Raw genomic sequence first — 27970 nt, 5'->3', positions numbered from 1 at the left:
ATTCAGCCACTTGCTGCTCAACAGACAATAAACCATGGGGCAAGCTTTCATTGAGAAGAAAGATGCTTTATTCAGAAAAGCCAGTGATCTGAGGAAAGGTGGACTTGTATCCATGACAGTTCTGCTCAGCCGTGACCATCTTTAAAGGGAAACAATCTCAGTTAATCGTTAAGGCAGGAAGTCACGGTCATTTCTCCATTGGTGCAAGCCTGCTGACTTCCTATTTTCTTCAGGACACTATCTTGCTCGAGTGACCCACCTGCAACCAGAGATTCTCTTGCCCGTGTGGTCCACCTGCATTTTAATAATGGGAAGCTAGGAGAGGAAAGTCAGTCATCCTCAAATCAATTTTTTTTTTTTTTTTGCTACACCATTGGGCATGCAGGGTTTTGTTCTCCAACCAAGGGTCGAACCCATGCCCTCTGCACTGGGAGCGTGGAGTCTTAGCCACTGGACTGCCAGGGAAGTCCCTGGAGTATAACTCTTCACATAATTCGTCCTCACCTAAGTTTCCTTCCAGTGGGGCAGTCTCTGTGTTTTTGTTAGAAATAAGTACAAGAAGGTGCTTCTAATGTGCCCATAATAATTTATTTCTTCCTCTAGTTGCTGCTTACATTGTGGTACTTTGTGAAAATTCATCTTGCTGCACACTTATGAAGCATGCGCTTATGTATATATACTATGCTTTTAAAAGTTTCCGAAAATTGCACAATGGTCCAGTCACTTTCTCCACAAGCAACAAATACAGGGCTTTAGATGCCTCCACCTTCACACTCCACCGAGGCTCACAGTGTCCCTTGCACCAGCAGATCCACCAGGGCATGGAGGGATTCCATGCAACATCTACTTCCTGTGGTTAAGATGACTCAGCACCAGGGATGTTTTTGTCAAGAGTCTTGGAGGTGGAGGCTGGTGGCTGGTGGCTGTTGATGATTGTTCCCTGCCAGGCTGTGTCGGATCCCATATCCAAAGTATATGAGAAATCCTAGAAGGGAGATGAGACGATGAGAAGGAAATGTAGGTGCTCTACTCACTTACAAATGCCCAGTAGACCTTCTATGGCATCTGATACAGTGTGGGGAGAAATAGTAGGAAGATGTTGGGTGCAGTCATTCGAGAAACCTCTTTATCCCAGAAAGCAACTTACCAATGGCATTCCAGATGCCAAACAGGGCCCAGGTCCCAGAGGTCGTCTGCATCATCAGGTAAACATTCACGAAGATGCTGACCAGCGGGAGGACAGGCAGAGCAGGGACCTGTGGGCAGAGTCAGGTCATCCCTGAACACAGCCCAGGTGTCTGAAAGGGGACCCTGCCCCACGTGGGTGGGAGGCTCCTGTCCTCCTCAGGGTGTGCATTCAGTGCCTACTGAGATTGTGTATGCAAAGCCCTGAGGGTGGATCAGGGAAGAGTCCATTGGTTTCAGTAACTCCCCTCATTCCCTGTCCAGGAAAGGACATTTTGCTGTCAAAGGACACAGACCTCATTCACCCAAGGAGGACACTTTGGACACATAAGCTCACTTACCCTGAATGGAAGAGGAGAGGGGTCCTGGGGCTGCCTCCAGATGATGACTGTGACCCCAGTGATGAGCAGCAGCAGCAGCACAGCCACTGTTGTGAGCACGGGGTCTCCAGAGAACACCTGGCTGGGCCACTGGGCCAGGATCAGGCTCAGGATAATCAGCAGGAGAACTGCAAGGGTCAAGGAGGAGGAGAACAGGCTGGACCCAGAAGACAAAGACATCAGGACCTCGGGTCACATCCCTCCCTGAAACCACCAACATCAGGAAGGGCCATCATATCTGCAAGACTGCTGCACTGAGAAAATATACACATTCACTCCATCCTGTCAGTTTCAAAATATGACCAAAGAGACGTCCCAGTGCTCACCAAGCAGAAAGGCACATCCATAGACCATCTGGGCAGATTTCTCGGTGGGGCTGCTGCTGACAGGCAACCACAGACTCTTGAGAGTCTTTGAGCTTCCTGCTTCAGGTTCAGAGTCCAGAGGATTTTCCTTGACTAGAGGCTTCATCTGAATTTTGTCTTCTGTTTTCTCATTCTTGCTTAAATTCCAGTCTGGCTGGTATCTGAATTAGAGATATTATAGGAATATTAACAGCAGTCCCTACTCATTCAGAAACAGATATCCTAAGGCACCACTTTCCTGCCTTAAGCAGAGCAGGACTTTAGAAGGCTGAAGGAGGTGGCGGGGGGTTGGAGGGGGTGGTGTGAGGCCAAGATGGCAGAAGAATAGGACGGGGAGACCACTTTCTCTGCCACAAATTCTTCAAAAGAACATTTGAACGCTGAGCAAACACCACAAAACAAATTCTGAACGTTGGCAGAGGCCATCAGCCACCCAGAAAAGCAGCCCATTGTCTTCAAAAGGAGGTAGGACAAAATATAAAAGATAAAAAGAGAGACAAAATAGGGACAGAGATCCGTCCCGGGAAGGGATTCTAAAAAGAGAAGTTTCCAAACACGAGGAAACCCTATCACTGGCGGGTCTGGGGGAGTTTTGGAATCTCAGAGGGCAACAAAACCAGGAGGAAAAATAAATAAAACCCACATGTTACGTCCCTAATGGCAACTCCCAGAGGAGAAGTACCCCAGACGCTTTCCTCCACCACCAGCAAGCAGGGACTGACTGGGGATGAGCTGGCTGCCTTGCTTAGCATAAGGACCATTCCTGAATGCCTTGAGGGCAATCTGAGGGAGCTAACATGAGATGGAAACCTAAACTGTGGACTAGCCAGAAAGAGCAAGGGAAAAAAGAGAGAGAGAGAACTATCCCGCGAAAAGCCGAAATCTAAGGCACAGCCGGCCTGCTCACAGAACAAACGACTGAGCGAAAACCAGAGGAGAGCTAGCTGGCTGTGGACAGGCCATCCCCAGCTGGAGGCAGGTGGGGGGCAGCCAGAGCCAGAAAGGGGCAATCTCGGCCCCAGAGAGGGCATCCCCTACCAAACTGCAAAGAGGCTTCCAGTTTCTAACAAAGAGTTCCTGAGATTCTCGGAGGGTAACATCCACCGGGAGGGTCGCAGCCAGAGATCAGCTACCCAAAAAAGCCACACCGCACACCGAAGATGGGCGTGCCCGAGAAACCAAGCGGCTGGGACCAGGGAGTTGATAAGTCGTTAATAAGTCGCACCGCGTCTTAGGAGAGTGCGCTCGCCAAGCACCTGGTCCCCTGAGCTGCTCGGATCATGGAAGACCAACCAAGTCTGTGCTTTTGTGGAGTACCCGAGAACCTGAACCTGAGCAGCTTAGACTGGGAAGTGCATGCAACCCAGAGCCCGCTCCCTGCAGAGCAACCTGAAGCCCGAGCAGTGTAGACTGGGAAAGCACACACGCGGTAAGCAGGGGCAAACCTAGTGTGGCTGAGACTCTGTGAGCACTCCCCACACACGCCTGTGATATTTGTTTGCAGTGTTCCTCCCTCCCCACAGCACCACTGAACAAGTGAGCCTAAACAAGAGACCACCTTTGCCCCCTTGTGTCAGGTGAGAAATTAGACACTGAAGAGACCTGCAAACAGAAGAAGCCAAATAAACACAGGGAACCGCTTTGGAATTGACAGGTGCCACAGATTAAAATCCCTGTAGTTAACACTGACTACATTGGAAGGGGCCTACAGATCTTGAGAAATATAAGCTGGAACAGGGAACTACCTGAAACTGAACTGACCCTACACTGCCCACAACAGCCCCAGAGAAACTCCTAGATATATTTTTACTAGTATCATTTTTTTTAATTAAAATTTTTTCCCTTTTTAAAAAATTCCTCTATTACTCCTTTAATTTTCACTCTCATAAACTACTATTACATTGCAAAATAAGACCCTATTTTCAAAGCAAACATCATATATATTTCTTATATATTTTGTGATTTTTTTAAATGATATTGTATTTTTGAGAGTCTAACCTCGACTCTAGATTTTTCGCTTTCCTTTATAGTATTTGCTATCAATTTTGTACATTTAAGAATCCAATCTTCAGTACCCATTTTTACTTAGGAATATGATTACTGGCTTGATTAATCTCTCCCCCTTTTGACTCTCCTTTTTCTCCCCCAGGTCACCTCTATCTCCTCTCTCCCCCTTCTCTTCTCAACCCAACTCTGTGAATCTCTGTGTGTGTTCCAGGCTGTTGAGAACACTTAGGGAACAGAATACAGCCTAGATCTATCTCTCTCCTTTTGATTCTCCCCCTTTCTCCTCCTGCTCACCTCTATCTCCTTCCTCCCTCTTCTCTTCTCTGTGTAACTCTGTGAACCTCTCTGAGGGTTCCAGACTGTGGAGAGCACATAGGGAATTGTTTACTGGCTAGCTTGCTCTCTCCCCTTTTGATTCCCCCTCTTCTCCTCCTGGTCACCGCTATCTCCCTCCTCCCTCTTCTCTTCTCCATGTAACTCTGTGAACCTCTCTGGGTGTCCCTCACTGTGGAGAATGTTTTCACCATTAACCTAGAAGTTTTATCATCAGTGCTGTATGGATGGAGAAGTCTTGAGGCTACTGTAAGAAGAAGACTGAAAACCAGAGGCGGGAGACTTAAGCCCAAAACTTGAGAACACCAGAGAACTCCTGACTCCAGGGAACATTCATTGATAAGAGATCATCCAAAAGCCTCCATACCTACACTGAAAGCAAGCACCACCCAAGAGCCAATAAGTTCCAGAGCAAAACATACCACGCATATTCTCCAGCAATGCAGGAACATATCCCTGAGCTTCAGTATACAGGCTACCCAAAGGCACACCAAACCCACAGACATCTCAAAACTCACTACTGGACACTTCATTACACTCCAGAGAGAAGAAATCCAGCTCCATCCACCAGAACACTGACACAAGCTTCCCTAACCAGGAAACCTTGACAAGCTGCTCGTCCAACCCCACAAACAAGAAGGAACCTCCACAATAAAGAGGAACCACAAACTGCCAGAATACAGAAAGGCCACCCCAAACACAGCAACCTAATTAAGATGAAAAGGCAGAGAAATACTCAGCAGGTAAAGGAACATGATAAAAGCCCACCAAACAAAACCAAAGCAGAGGAAATAGGGAGTCTCCCTGAAAAAGAATTCAGAAAAGTGATAGTAAAAATGAACCAAAATCTTGAAAATAAAATGGAGTTACAGATAAATAGCCTGGAGACAAGGATTGAGAAGATGCAAGAAATGTATAACAAGGACCTAGAAGAAATGAAAAAGAGTCACTCAATAATGAATAATGCAATAAATGAGATCAAAAACACTCTGAGGGAACCAACAGTAGTTTAATGGGGGCAGAAGATAGGATAAGTGAGGTAGAAGATAGAATGGTAGAAATAAATGAAGCACAGAGGAAAAAAGAATTAAAAGAAATGAGGACAACCTCAGGGACCTCTGGGATAATGTGAAACTCCACAACATTTGAATCATAGGAGTCCCAGAAAAAGAAGACAAAAAGAAAGGCCATGAGAAAATACTTAAAGAGATAATAGTTGAAAAATTCCCTAAAATGGATAAAGAAATAGTCACCCAATTCCAAGAATCCCAGAGAGTCTCACACAGGATAAACACAAGGTGAAACACCCCAAGACACATATTAATCAAATTAACAAAGATCAAACACAAAAAATAAATATTAAAAGCAGCAGTGGAAAAACAACAAATAATACACAAGGGGATTCTCATAAGAATAACAGCTGATCTTTCAATAGAAACTCTTCAGGCCAGAAGGGAATGGCCTGAAGGACATACTTAAGCTGATGAAAGAGAAAAACCTACAACCCATATGACTGTACCCAGTAAGGATCTCATTCAAATATGAAGGAGAAATCAAAAGCTTTACAGACAAGCAAAAGCTCAGAAATTCAGCACCACCAAACCAGCTCTTCAACAAATGCTAAAGGATCTTCTCTAGACAGGAAACACAGAAATGGTTTATAAACTCGAACCCCAAACAACAAAATAAATGGCAACGGGATCATACTTATCAATAATTACCTTAAATATAAATGGGTTGAATGTCCCAGCCAAAAGACAAAGACTGGCTGAATGGATACAGAAAGAAGACCCCTATATATGCTGTCTAAAATAGACCCACCTCAAACCAAGGGACACACACAGACTGAAAGTGAAGTGCTGGGAAAAGATATTTCACACAAATGGAAATTAAAAAAAAAAAAGCAGGAGTAGCGATATTCATATCAGATAAAAAAGACTTTAAAACAGAGGCTGTGAGAAGAGACAAAGAGGGACACTACATAAAGATCAAAGGGTCAATTCAAGAAGACATAACAATTATAAATATATATGCATCCAACATAGGAGCACCACAATATGTAAGGCAAATGCTAACACATATGAAAGGGGAAATTAAGAGTAACACAATAATTGTGGGAGACTTTAATACCCCACTCACACCTATGGATAGATCAATTAAACAGAAAATTATCAAGGAAGCACAAACTTTAAATGACACAATGGGCTAGTTAGGCCTAATTGATATCTATAGGACATTTCATCCCAAAACAAGGAATTTCACCGTTTTCTCAAGTGCACACAGAACCTTCTTGAGGATAGAATACATCCTCGGTCATGAATCTAGCATTGGTAAATTCAAACAAATTGAAATCATTCTAAGCATCTTTTCTGACCACAATGCAGTAAGATTAGATGTCAAATATAGGAAAAAAAATTTTTTTTAATTCCAACATATAGAGGCTAAACAATACGCTTCTGAATAACCAACAAATCATAGAAAAAATAAAAAAGGAATCAAAATATGCATAGAAATGAATGAAAATGAAATCACAACAACCCAAAACCTGTGGGACACTGTAAAAGCAGTGCTAAGGGGAAGGTTCATAACAATACAGGCTCACCTCAAGAAACAAGAAAAAAGTCAAATAAATAACCTAACTCTCCACCTAAAGCAACTAGAAAAGGAAGAAATGAAGAACTCCAGGGTTAGTAGAAGGAAAGAAATCTTAAAAATTAAGGCAGAAATAAATGCAAAAGAAACAAAGGAGATCATAGCCAAAATCAACAAAGCTAAAAGCTGGTTCTTTGAGAAAATAAATAACATTGACAAACATTAGCCAGACTCATCAAGAAACAAAGGGAGAAGAATCAAATCAACACAATTAGAAATGAAACTGGAGAAATCACCGCAGACAATACAGAAATACAAAGGATCATAAGAGACTACTATCAGCAACTATATGCCAATAAAATGGACAACTTGGAAGAAATGGGAAAATTCTTAGAAAAGTATAACTTTCCAAAACTGAACCAGGAAGAAATAGAAAACCTTAACAGACCCATCACAAGCACTGAAATTGAAACTGTAATAAGAAATCTTCCAGCAAACAAAAGCCCAGATGGCTTCACAGCTGAATTCTATCAAAAATTTAAAGAAGAGCTAACACCTATCCTACTCAAAATCTTCCAGAAAAGTGAAGAGGAAGGTACATTTCCAAACTCATTCTATGAGGCCACCATCACCCTAATACCAAAATGAGACAAAGATGCCATGAAAAAAGAAAACTACAGGCCAATATCACTGATGAACATAGATGCAAAAATCCTTAACAAAATGCTAGCAAACAGAATCCAACAACATACTAAAAAAATCATACATCATGATCAAGTGGGCTTTATCTCAAGAATGCAAGGATTCTTTAATATCCACAAATCAATCAATGTAATACGCCACATTAACAAATTAAAAGATAAAAACCATATGATTCTCTCAATAGATGCAGAGAAAGCCTTTGACAAAATTCAACATCAATGTATGATAAAAAAAAAAAAACTCTCCAGAAAACAGGAAGAGAACGTGCATACCTCAACATAATAAAAGCTATATATGACAAACCCACAGCAAACATTATCCTCAATGGGGAAAAATTGAAAGCATTTCTCCTAAAGTCAGGAACAAGGCAAGAGTGCCCATTCTCACCACCACTATTCAACATAGTTTTCAAAGTTTTGCCCACGGCAGTCAGAGCAGAAAAAGAAATAAAAGGAATCCAGATTGGAAAAGAAGTAAAAGTCTCACTGTTTGCAGATGACATGATCCTCTACATAGAAAACGCTGAAGACTCTACCAGAAAATTACTAGAGCTAATCAATGAATATGCTAAAGTTGCAGGGTACAAAATTAACACAAAAAAATCCCTTGCATTCTTATACTCTAACAATGAGAAAACAGAAAGAGAAATTAAGGAAACACTTTCATTCACCATTGTAATGAAAAGAATAAAATACTTAGGAATATATCTACCTAAAGAAACAAAAGACCTATATATAGAACATTAAAAAATATTGATGAAAGAAATCAAAGAAGACACAAATAGATGGAGAAATATACCATGTTCATGGATTGGAAGAATCAATATAGTGAGAATGAGTATACTACCCAAAGCAATCTATAGATTCAATGCAATCCCTAAAAGCTGCCAACAGTATTTTTCATAGAACTAGAACAAATAATTTCACAATTTGTATGGAAATACAAAAAACCTCGAATAGCCAAAGCAATCCTCAGAAAGAAGAATGGAACTGGAGGAATTGACCTGCCTGCCTTCAGACTATACTACAAAGCTACAGTCATCAAGACTGTATGGTACTGGCACAAAGACAGAAATATAGGTCAATGGAACAAAATGGAAAGCCCAGAGATAAATCCAAGCACCTATGGACACCTTATCTTTGACAAAGGAGGCAAGACTATACAATGGAGAAAAGACCATCTCTTTAACAACTGGTGCTGGGAAAACTGTTTAACCACTAGTAAAAGAAAGAAACTAGAACACTTTCTAACATTATACACAAAAATAAACTCAAAATGGATTAAAGATCTAAATGTAAGACCAGAAACTATAAAACTCCTAGAGGAGAACATAGGCAAAACACTCTCCGAGATAAATCACAGCAGGACCCTCTATGACCCACCTCCCAGAGTAATGGAAATAAAAGCAAAAATAAACAAATGAAACCTAATTAAACTGAAAAGCTTTGCACAACAAAGGAAACTATAAGCAATGTGAAAAGACAGCCTTCAGAATGGGAGAAAAGAATAGCAAATGAAGCAACTGACAAAGAATTAATCTCAAAAATGTACAAGCAGCTCCTGCAGCTCGATTCCAGAAAAGTAAATGGCCCAATCAAAAAATGGATCAAAAAACTAAACAGACATTTCTCCAAAGGAGACACACAGATGGCTAAAAAACACATGAAAAGATAGTCAACATCACTCATTATCAGAGAAATGCAAATCAAAACCACAATGAAGTACCAACTCACGCTGGTCAGAATGGCTACTATCCAAAAGTCTACAAGCAATAAATGCTGGAGAGGGTGTGGAGAAAAGGGAACTCTCTTACACTGTTGGTGGGAATGCAAACTAGTACAGCTACTATGGAGAACAGTGTGGAGATTCCTTAAAATACTGGAAATAAAACTGCCATGTGACCCAGCAATCCCACTGCTGGGCATACACACCAAGGAAAGACACGTGTACCCGATGTTCATCGCAACACTGTTTATAATAGCCAGGACATGGAAGCAACCTAGATGTCCACAGCAGACGAATGGATAAGAAAGCAGTGGTACATATACACAATGGAATATTCAGTTCAGTTCAGTTCAGTTCAGTCCCTCAGTCGTGTCTGACTCTTTGCGACCCCATGAATCAAAGCATGCCATAACTCCCTGTCCATCACCAACTCCCAGAGTTCACTCAGACTCACGTCCATTGAATCAGTGATGCCATCCAGCCATCTCATCCTGGGTCGTCCCCTTCTCCTCCTGCCCCCAATCCTTCCCAGCATCACAGTCTTTTCCAATGAGTCAACTCTTCGCATGAGGTGGCCAAAGAACTGGAGTTTCAGCTTCAGCATCATTCCTTCCAAAGAAATCCCAGGGCTGATCTCCTTCAGAATGGACTGGTTGGATCTCCTTGCAGTCCAAGGGACTCTCAAGAATTTTCTCCAACACCACAGTTCAAAAGCATCAATTCTTCAGCGCTCAGCCGTCTTCACAGTCCAACTCTCATATCCATACATGACCACAGGAAAAACCATAGCCTTGACTAGACGGACCTTAGTTGGCAAAGTAATGTCTCTGCTTTTGAATATACTATCTAGGTTGGTCATAACTTTCCTTCCAAGGAATAAGCGTCTTTTAATTTCATGGCTGCAGTCACCATCTGCAGTGAATTTGGAGCCCCCCCAAATAAAGTCTGATACTGTTTCCACTGTTTCCCCATCTATTTCCCATGAAGTGATGGGACCAGATGCCATGATCTTTATTTTCTGAATGTTGAGCTTTAAGCCAACTTTTTCACTCTCCTCTTTTACTTTCATCAAGATGCTTTTTAGCTCTTCTTCACTTTCTGCCATAAGGGTGGTGTCATCTGCATATCTGAGATTATTGCTATTTTTCCCGGCAATCTGGATTCCAGCTTGTGTTTCTTCCAGTCCAGAATTTCTCATGATGTACTGTGCATATAATTTAAATAAGCAGGGTGACAATATACAGCCTTGACATCCATCCTTGACGTACTCCTTTTCCTATTTGGAACCAGTCTGTTGTTCCATGTCCAGTTCTAACTGTTGCTTCCTGACCTCCATTCAGATTTCTCAAGAGGCAGGTCAGGTGGTCTGGTATTCCCATCTCTTCCAGAATTTTCCACAGTTGATTGTGATCCACACAGTCAAAAGCTTTGGCATAGTCAATAAAGCAGAAATAGATGTTTTTCTGGAACTCTCTTGCTTTTTCCATGATCCAGTGGATGTTGGCAATTTGATCTTTGGTTCCTCTGCCATTTCTAAAACCAGCTTGAACATCAGGAAGTTCACGGTTCATGTTTTACTGAAGCCTGGGTTGGAGAATTTTGAGCATTATAGCATGTGAGATGAGTGCAATTGTACGGTAGTTTGCGAATTCTTTGGCGTTGCCTTTCTTTGGAATTGGAGTGAACACTGACCTTTTCCAGTCCTGTGTCCACTGCTGAGTTTTCCAAATTTGCTGGCATATTGAGTGCATCACTTTCACAGCATCATCATTCAGGATTTGAAACAGCTCAACTGGAATTCCATCGCCTCCACTAGCTTTGTTCATAGTGATGCTTTCCAAGGCCCACTTGACTTCATTCCAGGATGACTTCATTCCAAGCCCACATTCCAAGATGTCTGGCTCTAGGTAAGTGATCATACCATCATGATTATCCGGGTCGTGAAGATCTTTTTTGTACAGTTCTTCTGTGTATTCTTGCCACCTCTTCTTAATATCTTCTGCTTCTGTTAGGTCCATACCATTTCTGTCCTTTGTCGAGCCCATCTTTGCATGAAATGTTCCCTTGGTATCTCTAATTTTCTCGAAGAGATCTCTAGTCTTTCCCATTCTGTTCTTTTCCTCTATTTCTTTGCACTGTTCACTGAAGCAGGCTTTCTTATCTCTTCTTGCTATTCTCTGGAACTCTGCATTCAGATGCTTATATCTTTCCTTTTCTCCTCTACTTTTCGCCTCTCTTCTTTTCACAGCTTTTTGTCAGGCCTACCCAGACAGCCATTTTGCTTTTTTGCATTTCTTTTCCATGGGGATGGTCTTGATCCCTGTCTCCTGTACTACTCACCCATTAAAAAGAAGACATTTGAATCAGTTCTAATAAGGTAGGTGAAGCTGGAGCCTATTATTCAGAGTGAAGTAAGGCAGAAAGAAAAACACCAATACAGTATATTAATACATATATATGGAATTTAGAAAGATGGTAACAATAACCTTATATGTGAGACAGCAAAAGAGACACAGATGTATGGCACAGTCTTTTGGACTCTGTGGGAGAAGGTGAGGGTGGGATGATCTGAGAGAATAGCATTGAAATACATATTATCATACGTGAAACAGATCACCAGTCTAGGTTTGATGCATGAAACAAGGTGCTCAGGGCTGGTGCACTAGGATGACCCAAAGGGATGGGATGCGGAGGGAGGTGGGAGGGGGGGTTCAAGATAGGGAATACGTGTAAACCCATGGCTGATTCATGTCAATGTATGGCAAAGACCACTCCAATATTGTAAAGTAATTAGCCTCTAATTAAAAAAAAAAAAAACTGAAGAGGACAAACTGCCATTTAGTCTTTAGGAATGTAAGAGCCCCAGTCATGGTGCAGTGGAGTCTCACCTGAGGACAAGGACAAAAAGCGCCACCAAGGAGTAAACCAGCAGGTGTCCAATCGACATGAGGTCCACCAGATTACTGAACTCAAAGAGCAACGCCATGATCCCTAGAATGAGGGCACAAACGAGGTGGGGGTCGGCATGGAGAAACCACTGGATGTACCCAGATAAGCAAAGGGATCAGAGGAGGAGTGAATTCTCTTGCTCACCTGCGAGAATTCCAGAGGACACGGTGGCCATGATGGGGGTCTTCGTGCGGGGATGGGTTCGGGCAAGTCCTCGGAAAAGGAGCCCATCCTTTGCCATTTCCTGGATCAACTGAGGCACGGGGAACAAGGAGCTCTGCAGTCTGGAAGGGACGGTGGGAACATGGGTGGGGATGTTGAGAAGCAGGAGAGACCAGGGCTCTGGCTCCCTAGTCTACCTGGTAAGGGGTCTTCCCCTCTCGTCTCTGAATCCCAAGGGCTGAAACACCTTAGCATCTGACAGTTCATGGAGAGAAGGCCTTGACACTGACCTGTATAAAAGGAAACAGAGGATGCCAACAGCCACGACATATCTGGCAGGGCCCCACCCAACATGGACGAAAGCCTGTGGAAAGGGGCTGTCAGGCTGAATCTGGTAGTAGGGCACCATGAGGGTGAGAGTCGCCGAGACACCAAAATACGCCAAAAAGCAGATGAAGACCGTGCTCATGATGCTGATGGGGATGGAGCGATGAGGATTTGGGGCTTCTTCCCCTACAGGGTGGGTGAACATCTCAGCTTAGGAAAACACTGATGGCACAGCACAAAATCCACTTTCCTCTAAACTTTCGAAAGCTTTAAAAAATCTATCAACGCCTATGCCCAAGGGCAGCCCAATCCCCTGATGGGGCACAAAATGACCAGTTACCTTTAGTGACAATGTCATCAAAACCCACAAACGAGTAGAAACATAGAGCTGCTCCATGGAGAATTCCATCATAGTCGAAGGGCACAAACCCTCCAGAACCCAGAGGGCCCAAGCTACAGTGAGAGAAGAAGCAAGAAAGACCATGAGGGAGGTGCGTTCAGTCATCTCTGCTGGACTTCACAGTTAATACCACAAGCCCTGGGCTCCAGGACCTCGTTATCCAGATCCACCAGCCCAGGTCTCTTTAGTCCCTGCCAGATTCCCAGCTCTGCACCAGCCCCAACAAGCATGACAAGGACCCAGGAGCACCCTCCTGACCTATAGATGTCACCAGATTCAGACGTGTTCAATGTGTAGTCCTGTTCTGTGAGCTTCCAGTTGTGCAGGTCTCCCTTAATGAAGCCAGAGAGGATGATGAAGCTGAGAACCAAAAAGTTGATGCCTGTGGATATTTTTCCAACCAGGACTGACTCACGAGCTCCCAGAACAAGTACTCCTGTGGGAAAGATGGAATATGAGACATTCCAAAATAGCCAAATCAAATCCATAGACACAGAAAGCAGACTAGTAGTTTCCAGAGGTTAGGGGGCTGTGAGATTAAGATGGATAGTCTGTCTTTGCTTGATGGGTACCGGGCTTCCTTTTGCTGTGATGAAAATGTTTCAAGCTAGATGAAGGTGATTGTCATATGTGTTGAATGCCGTAAGTACCACTGAATTGCATATTTTAACATGGTTAGTTTCTTACTGTGGCCATTATCATATAATATGGGCTCAGTCACTCGGTCGTGTCCAACCCCTTGAGACACACGAAGTGTAGCCTGCCAGGCTCCTCTGTCCATGGAGTTTTCCAGGCAAGATTACTGGAGTGGGTTGCCATTTCCTACTCCAGTCACATAATATACACATCTATCAAATCATCATGATGTTCAACTTCAGCTTACATAATGTTGTATATCAATTATATATCAATAAGGCTAAGGAAAAATAATAAAATGGCTAATTTTATGCTATGTTAATTACTCCCATTTGAAAAAGGTCTCAGTACAGAGGAAGAAACTTGTCACTCTAAGTAAATAATTCTCAGCTGGGGGTGATTTGGGTCCCCAAGGGACATTTGGCAATGTCTGGAGATATCTGATTGTCACAATTTGGAAAATATGAGTCACAGGTGTTTAGTGAATGAATTCCAAAGATGCTACACACCTGACTGATTGCTTAAGAAAATCCTGCAGTGCACGCATCAGCCCCCAACACCAAAGGCTGTTTCTGCCTGGAAGGTCAGTAATGCCGAGGGTGGGAAACAACGGTCTACATCTTGACTTCCTGTCTTTGGTTAACTAGACCCTAATTTCTAGTTCCCACAGGTCTGCCACCTCATGCCTTTCCCATCCTACTTCCCCCGCCACCCCACATCCCAGTCTTCCCATCCTAACTTGAATCCCTGTCTCACCCGTGAGCAACAGCACCAGGGACAGGGCGACAAAGTCTGGATACTTGGCCAGATAGTAGGGCATATATGGAGAGAAAGTTCCCTCTAAGGCCTGAAAGATGTGGTTCCCAATCAGGCTGTCAAAGGCGATGCTCCAGGCCCTGGCCACGCTGCCTGTGACTGCAGCAGAATAAGAAGGAACATTCATTGACAAATATAAATTGGAACCCCCCTATACACCAAGACCCCGTCGTGGATCACAGCATTGTCGTGGTGAAGGGCGAGCATAGCTCAATAAAACTATGACCCATGCCATGCAGGACCACTGAAGATGGATGGGTCACAGTGAAGAGTTCTGATAAAACATGGGCCCTGGAGAAGGAAATGGCAACCCACTCCAGTATTATTGCCAGGAGGACCCCATGGACAGCATGAAAAGGCAAACAGTTATGATGCCCGAAGAGGAGCCCTCCAGGTCAGAAGATGTCCAACATGGGAAATATTGAAGATAAAAGGAGAAGGGGGCAGCAGAGGATGAGATGGTTGGACATCACCGACTCAGTGAACATGAGTTTGAGCAAACTCCAGGAGATATTGGAGGACAGAGGAGCCTGGCGTGCTGTAGCCCATGGGGTTGCAAAGAGTTGGACACAATTTAGTGATGGAAAAACAACAACAAATACACAAAGTCAAGTATGTTGGGGAAAAAATACAAAATACCAAATCTCAGAGAGCTTCTTTTCATGGGGTGGGGAAAATAGCCCCAGATAATTCTAAAATAGGTGAACTATTTAATGTCAGTGAGAGATCAAAGTTATGCAAGAAAAGAGAGAAGTGAGAGCAAGTTGTCTGGGTGATGAGGATTAAAATTTTAGTTCAAAGGCTAATGGAAACTCTATGAAGGCAACCGCTAAGCAGAGACTTCAGTATGGTGTGGGGATAAGCCTGTGGGCCATGCCTCCCTCTCACCCACTCCCTACAGTGCCCTTTCCTCTGGGTTCTTGGTCCATCATTTAAGGAAAGCAGGCGAGAGCTGAGAAGAATGAAGTTGTGGACTTTTCCAGACGTTATTTCCCTCCTCCCCTCACGGAGTGGATGACGCAGTTCTCATGCATGACCGAAGACCCAAACACCTACTGCTGGTCCCCGGACTTCGGCCCCACACCTACCCCCCACCCATCCCCTCACCAACGACATAGGACAGTATGAGGTTCCAGGCAGTGATGAAAGCCCATAGTTCTCCCACGCTGATGTAGCTGTAGAGATACGCAGAACCGGTCCACGAGACCCGTGTCCCAAACTCGGCATAGCAGAGCCCAGACAACACAGAAGACACAGCGGCCACCAAGAAGGAGATGACGATCGCTGGCCCAGCGATGAACATGGCCACTTCTCCCACCAGGATGTACATGCCAGCCCCCAGGGTGCTGGCCACACCGAAGGCCACCAGATTCAGGGTGTTCAGAGGAGCCGTGGGACTCTCAGAATCCTCGGTGGGCTCCAGGAGCCGCCTGCGGACCAGCTTCTGACCAAACTGGTGGAGATCCTGACACCGCATCCTGGATGGAGTTGAGGAGCTGTGATCTGCTGAGGAAACAAGACACGAAGCCATCAGCAAGGTCCACCCGCCCTTGGCCCTGGGAGTCCAATTCCACGGAGCAGTGGAGCGATGAGGGGCAGGTGGTAAAGGACACTTGGGACAAGGTCTCCATCTATGAGCTTTGGTTTCTTCAAACCCAAAGAAATCTTCTCACATGTTTCAAAGTTACTGGAAAGGCTTTTTAAAGAGAAGTGAGGTGGAGAGGATTAGGTCTCCCCCAAAATGTGCCACTTGGAACATGGATTGTTTGGTGTGTGTATATGCTCACTCCTGTCTGACTCTTTGAGACCCCCTGGACTGCAGCCTGCCAGGCTCCCCTGTTGTGGGATTGTCCAGACAAGAATGCTGCAGTGGGTTGCCATGATCTCTTCCAGGTGATCTTCCCAACCCGGCAATCAAACCTGAGTCTCCTGTGTCTCCCACATTGGCAGGTGGACTCTTTACCACTGAGACCCCTGGGAGATCCCTGGATTGTCTTGAGCTGAAGGCACTTAAGACCTGCAGACTCAGGAAACACTTTCTGTCTCTCCCTTAACTGCTCAAATGTAGATGTACAAGCACAAACATACATCCACTTATTGTGCCACAATATATAGACTTTTTTTAAAAATTGAAGGTTTGTGGCAACTGTATGTTGTCAGATGATGGTTAGCAATGTTTCTTTTTACAGATACAGTGTCCTAAGACTACTGAATCTGAAGGAGTAAGGAAACCTGGAGCCTGGAAGGCTACAGTCAAAGGGATTGCAAAGAGTCAGACAAGACTGAGCGACTAACAACAACAGGATTGGCGAAGCTCGGGTTCCCTCTGAGAGTTGGGAGAAGTTAGAAGGGGGTCATTTAGAATGTTAGAAGAGTTAACCTCAGTCCATTTACCTATTTTGTGGCAACAAAGATCTAATTGTAAGATAGCATTATAATCTAGAGACCCAAGTTTTAGGCCACTTTCCAACCCTCAACTTAAATAAGGGCCAAACCTTAAAGCAAACCTGAGTTTTCCTTTTCTTGGCCCATCTGGCTTTTGAAGGGAATCCTCCCGGGTTGAGCTTCCCTGGGGGCTCAGGCAGTAAAGAATCCACCTGCAGTGCAGGAGACACAGATTCAATCCCTGGGTGGGGAAGATGCCCTGGAGAAGGGAATGGAAACCCACTCTAGTATCCTTGCCTGGAGAATCCCATGGACAGAGGAGCCTGGCAAGCTACAGTCCACAGGGTCGCAAAGAGTCGCACATGATTTAGCAACTAAACAACAGCTACAACCAAGTAGGAGCAATTTGATGGCTGTGGTGGTAGGTGCTGTGCCTTGATTCCAGGCGTGGTTCTCCCAAAGTTGATGAGGAAGCTCTGCTTGGGTGAGGGAAAGGCTGGGTGTTGTTGTTTAGGCAGAATGAGAGAAATGGGGAGAAGGGCAAGAAAAAGATAACTGGGGCTCCTTTATTGAGCAGACCTAGATAAACCTCTGCAAGTCTTGGAAAGAGAACAAAGCAGAGAGTGAGAGCAAGTTCTCCTGTGAGAGAGAGAGTCAGAAGTCTCCAGCCAGCAGTTTGGGGAGACCTGCAGTTTACCTGGAAATCCTGGGTTTCAGTCCCAAATGATCCCGGAGAGAGAGAGCCGTGAGTGCTGGCTTAGTTCTCTGCCCAAGAATTGGGCTCGAGTACGCTGTAAGAAAAAGAGGACCTCTAGTCGCCAGTACATCAGAGGCTAGAAACTAGAGACAAGGTTCTCCTGGCTCTAGTACCCAGTTTAAAAGAAAAAAAAGGAAGCATTTCTCCAGGAGGCAAAAACTAAAAATATGGTAAAACTGTATTAGTAGAGACACAGCGCAGTTGTGTGGGAGCACACAGAGGAACAGTTTGTTTAGTTAAGACAGAAGCCAGGCAGAACTCACACCCAAGAGAAAGGCTGTGGGTGTCCTCCAAAAGGAGGAGGAGCCACATAAAGAGACTGTTAAATCGTCTATGCAGGGCAGTTCTTCCCGTCTTTGTTTACCTTGGCCAATTACCTGGCTTCTTTTTCCACACCTGCCCTGCCTTAGGACCCTCCCTGACAGGTGTGTGCAGCTATTTTTCTAGATGGATTCCAGCACACAGGCCTGTGAGGGCCTGGACATCACCTACTGTGAGATGGCACCCCCACCTTTTTGCCCCCACAAGGAGTTTTTCTACACATGTGTGGTGTCCCAAAGATAGAAAATATGTGACCTCTTGACCTTTTACACACACAGGGTTTAGCCCCTTTCTGTCCCTGCCATGATTGTTATAGTAACATGTCCACAGCAGGCGAAGTCCAGTTATTTACCCTGTTCCTGGCATTTCCATCTCCAAGTGCAAACAGAAGTCTAGTGTAAATATCTAGCCTAGACCTCACCTGCCTCGTTCCTCAGGAAATGTAAACAGAAGGTAGTTGTAGATGTAGTTTTTCTCCTGTTCATCTACCCTTCATGTGTCTTCTTTGCAGGCTCTAGACAGACAACCTAGGAGGATAGAGGAGAAGAATATCTGCCCCAAGAGCAATAAAGTTTAAATGCTTCTACAATATGATGAGGGTTCCCTGGTGGCTCAGATGTAAAGAATCTGCCTGCAACACAGGAGTTCCCAGTTCAATCTCTGGGTCAGGAAGATCTCCTGGAGAAAGGAATGGCAACCCACTCCAATATTCTCACCTGGGTAATCAATCCCATGGACAGAGGAGCCTTGCAGGATATAGTCCATGGGGTCACAAAAGAGCCAGACACAACTGAGTGATTAAACAACAACAAATATATATATATATATATATATATATATATACATACATACATATATATTCATACATGCATACAATGGAATGAGACTCAGCCATGAAAAATGTAACAATGATACTTGCAGCAGTATGGACCTAGAGATTATCATAGTTAGTGAAGAAAGTCAGAAAGAAAAAGACAAATACCGTATGATATCACTTGTATGTGGAATCTAAAATACAATCCAAATGAACTTTTCTATGAAACAGAAAGAGACTCACAGATGTAGAGACCACACATATGATAGCCAAGAGAGAGGGAGAAGGAAGGACTGGGAGTTTGGGATTAGCACATGCAAACTATTCTGTATAGATAAACAACAAGGTCCTACTGTATAGCACAGGGAACTATAATCAATATCTTGTGATAAATGTCACTGAAAAGAATATATCAATATATATGTATATCTGAGTCACTTTGCAGTACAGAAGAAGTTATCTCAACTGTAAATCAACTATACTTCAATAAAATGAAAAGAAAATAGTTCAAATTGAAGCAGCCAATAAGTGAGAGTCTAAATTAAAAAAAATAAGACATCTAAACTAGGCATTAGGGATTTAGTAGTAAGGAGCACTCCCCTCTTTAACAACAGCAGGACATTTGGAATCCAACCCACATATATTATACTGAAAAAAATTCCACATTGGTTTTAAAACAACTGACTTTTTAAACAAGTGTAATATAAAAGGAGAAAACATACAGAGTTTAAAATAATGTAAGGACAGAGACTTAAGCCATGAGAAAGGCATGTCTGATATCACCTTGTATAGAATTTTCTTGTTGTTTAGTTACTCAGTCATGTCAGACTCTTTTGTGACCCCATGGACTGTAACGTGCCAGGTTCCTCTGTCCATGGGGTTTCCCAGGCAAGAATACTGGAGAGGGTTGCCATTTCCTCCTTTAGGGGATCTTCCTGTCCCAGGGGTCAAACCTATGTCTCCTGCATTGGCAGGCAGATTCTTTACCACTGAAGCACCAGAGAAGCCACCGAGTAGACAACCCCAACTGACAGGCACTCTCTTCCTGTTATGATTCATGAGAGAGCCACTAGGTCCATCTCTGCTGCTTTCTCCCCACCCTCTCATTTTTCCAACATAATTTCCCATATTTTTAATTCATCTCACAGTGACTGCGGTAACTGTCAAAGGTATGCTCACATTCCTGTTCTTTTTCCTTTTTCATTCAACAGTTACCCTGTGTCTCCAAGTGAGTGTCCTGATCATTATCCCTTCCCTAACTTCCCAGCCCTCTGACCTCTATCTCTCAAATGCTGCTGCTACTGCTAAGTCACTTCAGTCGTGTTTGACTCTGTGTGACCCCATAGACGACCTCCTACCAGGCTCCTCTCTCCCTGGGATTCTTCAGGCAAGAACACTGGAGTGGGTTGCCATTTCCTTCTCCAATGCATGAAAGTGAAAAATGAAAGGGAAGTCGCTCAGTCGTGTCTGACTCTTCGCGACCCCATACTAACTCCTTTTCATTTTTGTGTACTTCCTAAAGTGTCTGAAATTATTACTGAATTCTATATCCATCGCTGAGTTTGGGTGCTTTGTATTTACATTATATGTGAATATTTTACATTGATGTTGAGTTCACTGTGGCCTGTGATTCACAGTTGATAACCTACCCCCCTCCCTTCCCCCCACTCCAGGATTCAGCATGTTAGTCCTCCCATCTGTGCCTCCTCTTTCTGCCTCTTTTCTGTCTCAGATGGAAACACTTCTTCATCTCAGTCTGTCTCTCTCTTGCCTTCTGCCCCCTCCCCCATGCATCCTGTTTTTGACATGAATTCATCACTGTGCCTTAGACCAGTGGGTTTCCTGTCTTGGTTGCATTTGGAAACCAATCCAAATCCCCAAGTCAGGCTAGCCCTGATAGAATGGAAACTAAATCACAGGGGAGTCGACAAAAAGTCATGTAACCTGGGAAGAGGATGAAAAAATTCCCAATCACGGTATTGTCAAAGATTCTTCCATTATGAGGGGGCCCTCTTGGGAACGCACACACACACACACACACACACACACACACACACACACACACCACGAGTTTTCTCCATTATCTTGTAAAAGGAAGGAGTCTAGAAATAAATGTAGTTTTTTCGTGTTTGTTGATATTCTTACTCTTTGGACTTCCCTGGTGGCACAGTGGATGAGAATCCACCAGCCAATGCAGGGCACGATTCCTGGTCTGGGAAGATCCCACATGCCATGGAGCAACTAAGCCTGTGCTCCACAGCTACTGAGCCTGTGCTCCACAATAAGAGAAGCCACTGCAAGAAGCATGCACACCAAAGCAAAGAGTAGCCCCCTCGCCACAACCAGAGAGGAAGCCCACGTGCAGCAACTAAAACCTAGTGCGGCCAACATTTTAACAGCTTTTAAAAAATCAAATGTTTTGTAAAATTTGCCAGTGAAACTATCTTTTCTGTGTTGAGAGGTTTCTTATCACTGATTTAACCTCCTTACTTGTTATTCATATTGTTTATTTTACCCTGATTTTGTCTTGATATGTTGGATGCTTCTAAATTTTGGTCTGTTTCTTTAGGTTATCCAATTTGTTGGCATATAGTTTTTTCATAGTAGTTTCTTATAAGACTGTGTATATTTAAAGTACCATTTATAATATCTCCTCCTTTCTGATTTTATTCATTTGGGTGTTCTCTTTTTACATTAAAAAAATTATTTATTTTAATTGGAGGCTAATTACTTTACAATATTGTAGTGGTTTTTGCCATACATTGACATGAGTCAGCCACAGGTGTATTGCTTTATAATGTTGTGTTAGTTTCTGCAATATAATGAAGTGAATCAGCTTTGTTGCTGGTTAGTCACTCAGTCGTGTCTGACTCTGTGCCACCCCATGAACTGTAGCCTGCCAGGCTCTTCTGCCCATGGGATTCTCCAGGCAAGAATACTGGAGTGGGTTGTTATTTCCTTCTCCAAGGAATCTTCCCAACCCAGGGATCAAACCAGCATCTCCTGTATTGGCAGGTGGATCCTTTACTGAGCCACAAGGGAAGGAAGCCCAGTGAATAGCTATATGTATACATATGTCCCCTCCCTGCTGGGCCTCCCTCCCACCCGTCCCCCAACCCAACCCTCTAGGGCATCACAGAGCTGCAAGCTGAGGTGCCTGTGCTCTTTGCAGGTTCCTATTAGCTATCTGTTTTGCACATGCAGTGTATACATGTCAATCCTAATCCCCCAGTTTGTTCAACCCTCTCCTTCCCACACTGGGTCCACATGTCAATGAGCTATCACCTCACAGAAGTCAGAATGGTCAGCATTGGAAAATCTACAAACAATAAATGCTGGAAAGGATGCAGAGAGAAGGGAACTCTTCTGCACTGTTGATGGGAAAGTAAACTGACACAGCCTCTATGGAGACCAGGATGGACATTCCTTAACAGTCTAGGAATAAAACTACCATACAACCTGGCAATCCACTACTGGGCATAAACCCTGAGAAAACCAAAGTCAAATCAAACCAAATCACAAAGATACATGTACGTGAGTGTTCTTTGCAGCCCTATTTACACCAGGCAGGACATGGAAGCAACCTGGATGTCTACAGCCAGATGAATGGATAAAGAAGATGTCGTACATACATATAACAAAACGTCACTCAGCCATAAAAAGGAAAGAATTTCAGTCACTTGTAGTGAGGTAAATGAACCTAGAGTCTGTTATACAGAGTGAAGAAACTCAGAAAGAGAAAAGCAGATATTGTATATCATGCATATGTATGGCATCTAAAAAAATAGGACAGATCAATCTATTTGTAGGGAAGGAATGGAGATGCAGATGTAAGAACAGACTTGTGGACACAGTTGAGGGAGGAGAGGGTAGGACGAACTGAGAGAGGAGCACTGACATTTATACACGACTGTGTGTGAAACAGACAGCTCGTGGAAGCCACTGTAGAACACGGGGAGCTCAGTCTGGAGCTCTGTGGTGACCTAGAGGGATGGGGACATACACATATAGTTATGATTGAGCCTCCTTGTTTTAAGGCAGAAACCAACACAACATTGTAAAGCAATTATCTTCCAACTAAAAAGAAAAATTGTAAAAATTAAAAAAATAAAATATTAAATTTTGGGAAATTAAAATAAAAAGGAAAAACAGATGGCCTCCCAAGTGCCTGAAGGGAGGGAGGACTAATCTTCATTCTCAATCAGAAATGAGAGACTGTGTTTTCAATCCTTTGGGACATAGAATGTCTCCCCATCACACTTGCTCTGCAGGGCTAGGCTGACTCAGTGAACACCAGTTAAGGTCAGGCGGCTTCTGTCCATGTTACTCTAAAGTTCAAGTTGAGAATTATGTGCCGGAGTCCAACTCCAGCAGCCAGGGATTCAACCTAAGAGATGGATGGTGTTGGTGAATGAGGCAGCCTCTCATTTTTCTATGGACTGCCTGTTTATTCCAAGTTTAAGATTCTCTTTTATAGTTTTACAAAAGCATTAGGCCAGAGGTTTGACATTTTCAGATCCCCCTCTCCCAGATTTATTATCTCCATAAATCATTGGTGCTCTTCAAACAGAGTTCCTGCTTCAGTGATTCTCTCAGAATTAACCTTATCATCTGTTATCTACCTCCTCTAATGTGTCCTATAGCTAACTTGTGATTACACTGTAACTTATGCTACATTCCTCAGTTTACTACTTATCTTCCTAAATCCTATTTGCCCCTAACATCCTGAGCTCACTCTCTTAAAAAGGCTTCTAGCTATAGTGTCTCTAAAAATTCCTAACTTCTATAAGCTATCGTAAAATATGCTAACTTTACAACATTCCCTAAATCTTTAACTTCCAACTTTTTAAATTATTTCTAAACCCTAAACTCAGTAAACTTCTTCGCCACAAACATTCTCCTCACAAATAGGCTTCAGATATCAATCCCTCCCATGGCCTCAAGCTGCGGCCTATGTGCTCATCCTGGAATACTTTTTTGTAAAAGTCCTTGAACAAATGTCAATGATTAACTTTATGAATTATTTTCAGAGCAATGCTGCAGAAGGCTTTATGCCTTCTCATGCTCCTCTCAAGAACAATAAGCACCTTAATATTCCTTTTCAGTCAACTCAGCTGAGGAGAGGAAAAGACAAGTCAGAATTACAAGCCCTAACTCCTTCATCCCAGGATCCATGACTGCAGAATGAGGAGAGGCGGCTGGGGACCGTGCCTCCATTTCCCCCTTTTTTATTTTTTAGAGCATAGGTATGAAACTCAGTAGATAGAGCAGAGAATTTTTGGCTGAGTATTCTGAAAAGGCACGGGGTCATCACACAAATCAGAACTAACAGGCATAAGCACATGGCCACATTAATCATTACTGTACAAAGGATCCGTGGGAAAGATATCCCTCCAGATTTTCAAAGAGGGAATTAGAAAGCCATTGAGAGGAAAAGTCAGATTCCGCCTGCTTCATATTCTGAATATCCTGATGCAACTTAGAAATATCAATACTAAAATCTGAATGATTCCAGACGCCTAAAATATGACTTCTAATGCGTTCCCAAGAGTGCATGGACTCATTCACTTGTAGAGGGGTAACACACATCCATTTAAATTCAGCATGGCACCTTAAACACAATTTAATTTTTAAATTTGTAATTTCTTGCCCCATAAGCAGAACTACTTCTTCTAAAGCATTGACCTTATTTTCTATTTTCTTATCTATAATTTCCTGCATAGGAAGAGCCACGGAGACATTTTTGGACAGCTGATCAACAAACGAGGCAGTATGCACTTCTTTTGACAGGGCAACAGCGGAAACTGTAACTGATGCAATTATAGCAATCAAGGCAGTTATTCCCACAACCAGAGCTGCAATGAATCTCTTAGGTTGAGAAATTAAGCCATTAAGTTCATATAAAACTTTCAATGCATAATCATCAAACCATTGTCACTCTAATTTTACAGGAACCATTAAATATAGTGGTTGTTTTACAATCATCACAGCCTTATAATTATTATAATCATTCCCATCAACACAATTTGATATAAAACAATTCATACATATAACATTGTAAACAGTTTCTCCTTCAGAAACTTACAAATCGCTCTGATTTCTGGCCAACAAAAAGGCATAGGGAGAATGTACGCAGGCCCGTACTATTTATCTTTGTTCATTTAAAGGTCTATGTAAAATCACAGGTGCCACATCAGCCAATGCTTTCCAAAACTCAGGCTGCATGAGACCAGTTCCATTGAAGCTCACTAAAGGAGGAACCCATCCATTAGCATGCCACCTAGTAATTACTAAAGGCATAGGGAGAAATGAATTATTCCATGTGGACCTAAAAGGTTCTGCATAAATTAAGCCCCATTGTTGATTCAAAAGATAGGGGCACCCCTAGGCGGTCAGCAAATGTCTGGTGGCAGCAATGGAAATAGATAACTTTGTGGCGTACATGCATTCTTTCCAACGAGGAAAGCCAGAAATTCTGCTTATGCTTTCCCAGGCCTGTAGTCCTTGTTCATCAGAGTCCGAGGTGGGGAGTGCACAGCTCGGATAGTCCTGTAAATGAGGGGTTGCCTTTTTTAAGGCTTCAAATAGTCTTTCTTGCACCCCCGGTATCAGCAGCTGTAAAGACCAAAACTCTATCATGCCATCACTTCTCAGAGAATCAGTAAGCATGCTTTTCAAGGAAGTGCTAATGCATCCATTCAAAACTGGAGCTACTTCTTGAAGAGGGAAAGATATGGCAAAGCAAATAGGTGGATAAATGGACACACCTGAAAAATTGAGGGAGTGTTCACCACTGTATTAACATTATTAGGATAGATGGGAGCCCTGCCCAAAAGAAGAGTATCATTAACAAAAACACGAATGAGTTCATTCATCCAATCAACACGCAGGAAAGGCGGATTAGGCAAATAGGCACAATGAACTTCTTCTGCGCTGGAGGGCCTTGGCTGACAAGCCAACACAGCAAGCATAGCCACAAACATTACCATAGGGGTGGCCTCAATTATGGTTGAGGACAAGCATTCAAAGAGTCAGGAAGCTATGATTAGCATCTGGGCCCCACAAACACCTCTCTGCCCTTGAACAAGTCATATATTTCTCTGGACCTGTGTTTCCCTCTTGGTCAAATGCTTCTGATGAACCTTTAAGCCCTCTCGTTAGGAACATAAAATGCTGCAGTTGCTGTGGATAGTGTATGGTGGCTCCTCCAAAAAACCAAAACTGAAATTACCATCATGGTTGGTCAATCCCATTTCTTAGTGTACACCAAAAAGAACTGAAACTGAGGTCACAGGAGACATTTGCACACCCATGTTTGTAGCAGCTTTGTTCACAATAGCTGAAAGATGAAAGCAGCCCAAATGGCCATTCACGAAAAATGGATGAACAGAAAGTGATGTGTGCCTACAGAGGACTATTATTCAGGAATAAAAAGACAGGAAATTCTGACCCATGCTACAACAGGGACAATACCCTTGTGGACAAGAGACTTGAGGACAATATGCTAAATGATAAAAAGCCAGTCTCCAAAAGACAAATACTCTATAGTTCACTTCTATGAAGTACCTGATACAGTCAAATTTACAGAGACAGAAATAGATCAGTGGTTTACTACGGCCTGGGTGAGAGGAAAAATAGGAGTCATTGTTAAACGAGAACGCGGTTTCAGTTTTACAAGACGAAAAGAGTTCTGCAAATTGGTGTCACAGCTGTGTAAATTTACCCAATATTGCTGAATAGTTCATTCAAAAATAGTGAAGATGGCAAATTTATGTGTATTTTACCACAATTTAAAAAAAAAAATGATGCCAGTGATGAACAGGAGAGCCAGCCTCACAAAGTTGCTGAGTGTACAAAATCCAAGGTAACTTAACATGAAGCACCAGCGAGTCGTCCTCAGCAGAATGCTCAGCTCCTAGATGAGGCATCAGCAGACATGGAGGGCAGAAAGAGACAGGAGACTGAAGGCAGTGGTACCCAAATCACAAACTCTATGTGAGGGTCATCTGAGTGTTGAGTGAGCACCAGTCTGAAAGTGGTCGAAGAGCCTTTGGACATAGATCCAATCTCTCCCAGCCCCTCCTCTTCTCACACAAACACAACAGCTCCCAGCTCTTCCTACTTTCATTTGGAAAATGGGTCTCTTCACCCTCAGGCTGGAGCCAGGCTGACCCCTGCACTCTGGGATTGCAGAGGTCTCTTTGGGAGGATGTGAACTCAGCACCCAGTCTCCCACAGAAGAGGCTGACCCGAGACTTACTGGATCCTTGGAGCAGAGCCTGGAGCACTGGGTCAGTCAGGGAGGCTGAGGGTATGTCGTGCACAGCAGGAGCTGATCTTTGTCCAAAAACCAAAGAGGGAAGTCTCTGAGCACAGAAGACAACCCTTAACCCCTGGGTAGTTGGGGTGGGGAGGAGGCTGGGAGGACCGGAAGCTTATGCAAAGTTCCTGTCAGCCCTTAACATGTCTGTGGTTACCGTCACGGGATTTTCAAAGATGTTTTTAAACTGGGGTAATGTACAAATGACATCTCCCTCATAGCCCAGTCGGTAAAGAATCTGCCTGCATGCAGGAGACCAGGTTCAATCTGGGTTGGGAAGATCCTCTGGAGAAGGAATAGGCTACCTACTTCAATATTCTCACTTGGAGAATCCCATACACAGAGGAGCCTGGCAAGCTAAAGTGCATGGGATCACAAAGTCGGACATGACTTAGTGAATAAACCACGACCAATGTACAAATAACAGGAAATTGACCATTTTAACCCTCTTTAAGTAAGTAATCAGTTCAGTCGTGTCATAACCAAAAACAGAGTCTGGCTGCTGGCTCCTCAAAAGCCATTAAGAATACTGGAGGGTGGAATACAGGTTGGTGGAAGGAAAGTCTCCTTTATTTTGAATGCCAGCAATGGGTGGGAGGGGGGTTATACTACTGCCAAAGGTCAACTCCCCTGCCCACCCCAACAAGCAGACAGTAACAGCTTCAATGGGTTTCCTTAGTAGTTCAACTAGTAAAGATTCCACCCGCAGTGCAGGAGATACCACTTCAACTTCTGGGTCAGGTAGATCACCTGGAGAAGGAATAGGCTAGCCACTCAGTATCCTTGGGTTTCCC

At 43.5% G+C, this 27970-nt stretch overlaps 1 protein-coding gene across 4 annotated transcripts; it reads right to left on the bottom strand.

The window, feature by feature from the left end:
- Window positions 46-27236, bottom strand: LOC102183956 (cationic amino acid transporter 3). 4 transcript variants are annotated; one of them, XM_018063024.1, is made up of 13 exons: window positions 27117-27236; window positions 17662-17755; window positions 15687-16085; window positions 14520-14678; window positions 13386-13563; window positions 13068-13180; window positions 12598-12913; window positions 12383-12522; window positions 12178-12280; window positions 1892-2091; window positions 1527-1693; window positions 1148-1256; window positions 46-985 (listed from the first exon to the last, which is right to left on the bottom strand). In XM_018063024.1, the coding sequence occupies exons 3-13, from the start codon at window positions 16054-16056 to the stop codon at window positions 888-890; spliced, it is 1953 nt and encodes a 650-aa protein (XP_017918513.1). In that variant the 5' UTR covers window positions 16057-16085; window positions 17662-17755; window positions 27117-27236; the 3' UTR covers window positions 46-887. The 4 variants fall into 4 exon arrangements, with proteins under 4 accessions (XP_017918513.1, XP_017918514.1, XP_017918516.1 ...); XM_018063025.1 differs by having other exon boundaries at window positions 15687-16082; XM_018063027.1 differs by having other exon boundaries at window positions 12691-12913; window positions 27117-27235.

The sequence above is a fragment of the Capra hircus genome, chromosome 18, assembly GCF_001704415.2.
Source record: "Capra hircus breed San Clemente chromosome 18, ASM170441v1, whole genome shotgun sequence".
Lineage (NCBI taxonomy): Eukaryota > Metazoa > Chordata > Mammalia > Artiodactyla > Bovidae > Capra > Capra hircus.
The sequence above is the reverse complement of the archived record's forward strand: the minus strand, read 5'-3'. Positions and strand labels throughout refer to the sequence as shown.